Here is a 7,887-nt window from a genome sequence, read left to right on the forward strand (position 1 = left end):
CTATACCCTATCGCTAACCCTAACCCCATACCCTAACCCTATACGCTAACCCTTTACCCTATACGCTAACCCTAACCCTATACCCTAACCCTATACCCTATACGCTAACCCTAACCCTATACCCTAACCCTATACGCTAACCCTATACCCTAACCCTATACCCTATACGCTAACCCTAACCCTATACCCTAACCCTATACGCTAACCCTATACCCTAACCCTAACCCTATACCCTGACCCTATACCCTAACCCTATACCCTAACCCTAACCCTTTCTCACTGTTCATCAAAGTTCATCCTCCTCTAGGGTGTGTTTTGCTTTACAGCAGCTTGTTAGCATTAAACATGTGCTTTTAGTTCTTCATTTTCCTCCACACTCCACATTCCAAACACACCTGTAAAGAAATGACTTCTGATCATCCAGCGCAAAAGGAAGTGCAGAGATGTGACCTTTGAACTCTTTAATTAGGGTGTGAGGGGGACAACAGAGTAAGAACAGTTAGACAAAACACACACACACACACACACACACACACACACACACACACACACACACACACACACACACAAACACACAAACACACAAATAGCTTTCTGAATGAAGAACTCTGTTTTTGTAAAAGAAATGAAGTGAAAGAATCTGACACACCTGTTCTTTCTTTGTGTCAGGTAAGACACACACAGACACACACACACACACACACACACACACACATTGGGTGAGGCTTGGAATTTTACAGGGTTTGGCAGAGAGAGACAGAGAGAGAGAGAATGAGGGTGAGACAGTAAGACAGTGAGGCAGAGGAAACGGTGGAGGAGGAGGTGAGACTGACAGAGTGAGACTGGAAGAACAGATTTACTTACTTATAACTCGAGAACGAAAGCAAACATACAAACAATACTGACACAGAAAGTGAGGACTGTGGAACGGTGATCATTTAACACACACACCAGGTAACTAACAACAGCAAAAGAAAAAAATGTGTGTGTGTTGTGAGTCTGTGTGAGAGAGAGAGAGAGAGAGAGAGAGAGAGAGAGAGAGAGAGAGAGAGAGAGAGAGAGAGAGAAAGAAAGAGAGAGAGTGTGTGAGATGGAATACATGTATGTGTGGTGTTTAGTGTTTAGTGTGTATTGTGTATAGAATCGTATAGAATAATGTATGTGTTTGTAGTGTGTATAGAGTCCCTACAGTGTGTGTACAATGTGTATAGTCTTGTATAGTGTGTTTATAGTGTATGCACAGCGTGTGTATAATGTGTGTAGTGTGGGGCCTCATGTAGTGATGTGTGTTTGTGTTTGTGTTTGTGTGTGTGTGTGTGTGTGTGTGTGTGTGTGTGTGTGTGTGTGTGTCTGTATAGTGTACTGTAAATTTAAATGGGCCTCGATAGTTTGTATATAGTGTAGTTTGTACAGTGTTTGTACACTGTGTGTATAGTGTACTGTAAGTATAATGGGCCTTGTGTAGTGTGTATAGTTTGTATATAGTGTAGTTTGTACAGTGTGTGTACACTGTGTGTATAGTGTACTGTAAGTATAATGGGCCTCATGTTGTATACAGATGGTCCCTTAGTTATGATGGTTCAATCTTAAACTTATGATGATGAGAGCAATACGACAAAATTGAAAAAAATGTATAAAAATATAAAAGATTTCACGCAACAGGCACATGTAGCAGCATACGATACGTTAGACGTGCAGCTGAGATGAGCGAATCTCTGACCCTGTGAGATGCCCCACTTTTGCTAGTGGTCAATGGAGTAAAGTTGTCTTAGTATGTATTTTTTCCTGTTTTAAAAAGCAATTTTTGTGATAAAAGCATGTCTTCCGAGCGCCCAAGCAGTGGTGGGCCGTGCACTTGGTACCTGGGCCTTCAGTGGGGACTTACCCAATTTAATCCACCTCTTAATACACCCCAAATTATGACATAGATAGGGACCGAAAAAACAGTCGTAAATCCATCAGGTTGTAAGTTGAGAAGAGTGACTTCTTTATTATGCATTCTGACGCAGACATAAAGAGGCACTGTTAACACATTTAATTTTTTTTTTTAAAGAGTACAAATAAAGTAAATAAAACATTATATATATATATATATATATATATATATATATATATATATATATATATATATATATAGTGGGTGTATAGTGTGCGTGTGTTTGTGTGTGTATAGTGTGTGTGTAGTGTGTATTGTGTGTGTGTGTGTAGTGTAGTGTAGTGTGTATAATGTGAATAGTGTAGTGTGTGCATTGTGCAGTGTGTATAGTGTGTGTAGTGTAGTGTGTATAGTGTACTGTGTGTGTGTGTGTGTGTGTAGTGTAGTGTAGTGTAGTGTGTATAGTGTGTGTATAGTGTAATGCGTGTGTATTGTGCAGTGTTTATAGTTTACTGTGTGTGTAGTGTGTGTATAGTGTGTGTATAGTGTAGTGCGTGTGTATTGTGCAGTGTGTATAGTGTACTGTGTGTGTAGTGTATGTATAGTATGTACACTGAGGCTGTGTTTGAGTCCCGAACACTAATTGGAAGGCTCTTCTATAACTGTGTGGCTTTTTAAGAGAAACATCTGCCCCCTATTTTATACACAGTGTGAGATTTGATTGAAAGTCAGTGCAGCATGGATCAGATAGCGGTCATGTGGTTCCACTGAAGACTCTCACTGCTCCATTCTGAATGAACTACCTAAACTGGTTCCTCTGCATCATTATATTCCTTGTCAATATATATCTTATCAATATAAATATAATAAAATACATATAGATAGAGACTACGGTATACAGAGTGTGTACAGAGTGTGTACTGTGTGTGTGTGTGTGTGTGTGTGTGTGTGTGTGTGTGTGTGTGTGTCTGTGTGTGTTTGTGTGTGTGTGTGTGTCTGTGTGTGTTTGTATGTGTGTGTGTGTGTGTTTGTGTGTGTCTGTGTGTGTTTGTATGTGTGTGTTTGTGTTTGTGTGTTTGTGTTTGTGTGTCTGTGTCTGTGTGTGTGTGTGTGTATGTGTGTGTGTGTGTGTGTGTCTGTGTGCGGGTGCGTGTGTGTTTGTGTGTGTGTGTGTGTGTGTGTGTGTGTGTGTGTGTGTGTGTGTGTGTGTGTGTTTGTATGTGTGTTTGTGTGTGTCTGTGTGCGTGTGTGTATGTGTGTGTGTGTTTGTATGTGTGTGTGTGTGTGTGTGTGTAAAACTCAAACTCTGTGTGTTTTAGATGGAGATTGTGCCATTCCGGTCTCAGAGACACTGATGCTCTCTGGGCTAGAGGGCAGTGCAATGGCAATTGCAGCCCTGTTCCGGGGCAAATGGGGTCAGAAGGGACACGGTCTCAGTACAAAAGCTGCCCCAACAGCCTCTCTTCCCAATCACCGTGATGATGAGGATGACGATGATGAAGAGCAGTTGAACACACAAGCACCAATCAGACGCAACTCTCGTTTTTATCGTTCCATGAGGAAGAAAAGACACGCACAAGGTCACACCCAGGAACAAAATGGTAAGAGTTCACTCACACTGCATCTAACACACATGCACACACTATACTTACATACACACATGCACACACTATACTCACATACACACACTATACTTACATACACACATGCACACACTATACTAACATACACACATGTACACACTATACTTACATACACACATTCACACACTATACTCACACACACATGCACACACTATACTTACATACACACATGCACACACTATACTCACATACACTCACCCACTATACTCACATACACTCACACTATACTCATATACCCTCACACATATGCACAAACTATACTCACATACACTCACACTGTACTCACATACACTCACACACTATACTCACATACACTCACACATATGCACAAACTATACTCACATACACTCACACTATACTCACATACACTCACACTATACTCACACACACATGCACACACTATACTCACACACTCACACACTATACTTACATACACTCACACACTATACTCACATACACTCACACTGTACTCACATACACTCACACTATACTCACATAGACTCACACAATATACTTACATACACTCACACAAATGCACACACATTATACTCACACACACACAGTCACTGTACTCCAGTGGAGGGGCATCAGGGGCAATAAGGCCTTCTCGTCTGGCCTAAACTATTAGAATCACTGACATATCTCTTTTTTTTTATTCTTGAATATGAGTACAATTAATTCCCAGTTGTTGTTTTTTATTTTGTCTTAATTTTACTCTTAGTTGCTCTACTTCCAGGAGTGTATGTTTATATTGGAGTTTTTATATTATCAGATTTCAGTCATCACGTCCCATGCTGCAAGGGTCAAAGAAATCTGCAGTGCAAGCTTCTGTAGACTCAAATACATGACTGAGGTCATCTAGCATGCATACAATATTTTCACGTCTTTGATTGGACTGTCAGAGAGCAGTACTTGTCAGAGCTTACAAATTGCACAATCTCAAACATATTGATGGTGCAGTTGTGGCTACAGTGAAAGGAGACATGTTAAATTGTGTTCATTGAGTTTCTTGCTTTAGTATTAACATTCATTTTCATTTTATGAGATTTCTGTGTTGCAGCGCTCTGTTTTACTGCACTTCATTTATGTTACAATTATGGCATGTGGGAGACGCCCTTATCAAATGTGACTTACATTTATATCATTCATACAACTGAGCAGCTCTGGGGTTAAGGGCCTCACTCAGGAGCCCAAAAGTGGCAGTTTGGTGTGGTGGGGATTTGAGCTCACAACCTTCGGATCTAAAATCCAATGCCTTAACCATTAATCTACTGCCTATAGATGTGGTGTCCTAACTATGGAATTAAGAGGTGGAATAGATTCAGGAAGGACACCCTTAAAAGATTAGGGGTGAAATATATGACCTGCTACTGATATATACACACACTCTCACACACTCACTATACTCGCTTACACACTCACTATACTCACACACTCACACAAACACACACACACACACACACACACACACACACACACACACACACACACACACACACGTCATTCTGTTTCCCCTCTATAAAACATGAAACAGTCCAAACCAGATGAACAAGTTTAATTGTTTTGGGTTTGGGTGGCATACGTGTGTGTGTGTGTGTGTGTGTGTGTGTGTGTGTGTGTGTGTGTGTGTGTGTGTGTGTGTGTGTTTTAGTTATTTTAAGTAGTTAACACCATTCACACCCAGTTTTTATGTAAAATTGAAACACTGGTGAGAAGGAAGTGTGTTTACACTGATCAGGGTGAAACTGTAAAAATCTCCTGTTGTGATTGAAATATTAATAACCACAAAGGAAGCGACTTTAATGATGTGACTGATGTGAGGGAAATCTATAGATTTTTAATACTATGTTTAGCTAATTAAATTGTCACAGAAACTATAAACACACACAGTCTGTATGTTCAGTTTTAATTCAGATTTATTTCTACAGTGTTTTTGATAAACTCTGTCTCAGTGCTGCTCAGACACACAATTATCCCTAATGAGTGAGTCAGAAAAACTCCCTGAGACACTTCACAGTCAAATCACTGGTTTGCGTGTATGTGAATCTCAGAGCTGGCGTTAGCTAGAAAATTGCATGGGAAATTTTGTGGGAAATTGCGTAGAACAGTAGTTCACCAATCAAGGCAGCATAAGACTCGACTCTGCTCATTGGATATAGAATATCCGTCCCTCACCTAAAGTTTGTGTATCCACCCTCTAAATGCATGAAAAGTCTGTGTACAGTGATGAACAAAATCCAATTTTTCTGCACACTGACTGGTGATGCAAAAACAAATGCACCCCTTGTGGGCTGCTAAGTGAGAAGCTAAACAGGCATGTAAAGAAATCACAGCTCGTAATGCAGGTATGTAGGCTATCATCAAGTGTATTAGATAATAATTATAGTATTATTAAAATAAATGAAGCCTTATTAAAAACAATGCGTGCACCGTGACCAAGTATTTACCAAATAAATACAGTTGAGGAAGTGAACTATTATTTTTGCTAAATAGTTTGTCTCTTTCACTTCCACTGTTGATTTATTGTATAGTGCTGTAACAATTTCACAGGATCTGTGCTAGAAGAAGGCGAGACAGGCAAAAGTTATTTTCTCTTCTTTTTCACCCCGGTGCTTTGAAAAGAAGACTTCCAGGACACGTTCCAGAAGTGCCAGGAGCATTGGGAGTGCTATATTACTGTGCAAGGGGACTATTTTGAAGGTGATAGTGTGGAAACGGAGATAAATAAAGTACTTATTTGTAAACAGAGCTCGTCTTGAAACTTTTTGATACCACCTCATATAATTGACAGTGTAGCCTAGCTAATGAATTTACTTGTTTTAAACAAGTGGCCATAACCGAAAAATAATAAGACCTTTATATGACCTTTCATATTTTCTTTGGTGTTGACCTTAGTTAAAGTGTAATCTAAGTAAATATATTAAAGTGCTGATAACAGTTGTCTGAATAAAAAGATTAGAAATTATATGTTTCAAGATCTTTTTGTTTTGTGTTAAAGATGGAGAGAAGAAGGCCGGTTGGTCTAAACTATAAATGTTGCCAAATGTCTAGAACCGGCCCTGATGTGCGTGTGTGCATGTGTGTGCGTGTGTGTGCCTGTGTGTGTTGGTGTGTGTATGTGTGTGTCTGTGTGTGTGTCTCACCGAACATGTTTTATGAGACCTTTTAATCTGATTTCAGATTTAAGTCCAAAGTCTATAGAACACACACACACACACACACACACACACACACACACACACACACACACACACACACAGTCTATAGGAGTGTGAATTTTTACTTCCTTGTTAAAGTAAATAATTTATAAAATAATAAAATAGTTAATCAGTAATTTAGTGTTCAGAAAGACCTTCAGCACATTTTGAACTTTCATAGAGATGAAACGTTTCAGAACAGAATCTCATGCGTGTCAGAGGAAAGATCTCGTGGAGTTTACTAAGTATCTGGAACCTCAAGAAGGACAAATATAATCCTGTTATGGCTCTTGATGAAGTGTTTGTATCTGAGTGTGTTCTCTATTTCTTTTTCTCCCTGTCTTGTATAAATATATTTCATTTCTCTCACTCTCTCTTTCTATCTGCCTCTCAGTCCCACTTCCTTATATAATCACACCCACCTGAAGGATGTTTCACAACATCTTACTGTTACAGCCTGAGACAACCCAGAGAAACTTCTGCAGATAGATCATTACCTCTACTTCTCAATCATCCAATCCTAAAGTCCCTTGTCCTTAGATTTATTTGATCCGTTCTATATACTGATGCTATAATCCATGATTTCTGGTTCAGTTCTAAATCCTCCCATTTCTCCATAGGCTCCTCCCACTCACCCAGAGCACCACGTGACTCCAGTAGGACCAGACCTGCAATCAGATCTCCACTAACACACACACCCCGGTAAGAGAGAGAGAGAGAGAGAGAGAGAGAGAGAGAGAGAAATATCTGCTGCCCCCTGATGGAACCTGAGAGAATCACACACACACACACACACACACACACACACACACACACACACACATAAAACCCACCCACCCACTCACACACACACACACACACAAACACATCCCAGACAGAGAGAGCGGGAAAATAAAGATATTTATAGACATAAGGAAAAGTTAAAACACAATAATGCATATATATATATATATATATATATATATATATATATATATACACACACACACACACACACACACACACATAAAACCCACATATATATATATATATATATATATATATATATATATATATATATATATATATATATATACACACACACACACACACACACACACACACACACACACATAAAACCCACATATGCACTCACACACTCAACACAAACACATATATACACAAATGCATA

At 39.4% G+C, this 7,887-nt stretch overlaps 1 protein-coding gene across 1 annotated transcript in view; it reads left to right on the top strand.

The window, feature by feature from the left end:
* Nucleotides 1-751: 751 nt before the first annotated feature.
* The window catches only part of ngef (neuronal guanine nucleotide exchange factor), an 18,008-nt gene continuing 10,872 nt past the window's right edge, over nt 752-7,887 (top strand). The window contains exons 1-3 of the mRNA XM_046876892.1: nt 752-954; nt 3,196-3,477; nt 7,337-7,418. Of these exons, the coding sequence (XP_046732848.1) occupies nt 3,231-3,477; nt 7,337-7,418 (329 nt within the window). The 5' untranslated portion in view covers nt 752-954; nt 3,196-3,230. The remainder of the gene's footprint in view (nt 955-3,195; nt 3,478-7,336; nt 7,419-7,887) is intronic.

The sequence above is a fragment of the Silurus meridionalis genome, chromosome 20 (genome assembly GCF_014805685.1).
Source record: "Silurus meridionalis isolate SWU-2019-XX chromosome 20, ASM1480568v1, whole genome shotgun sequence".
NCBI lineage: Eukaryota > Metazoa > Chordata > Actinopteri > Siluriformes > Siluridae > Silurus > Silurus meridionalis.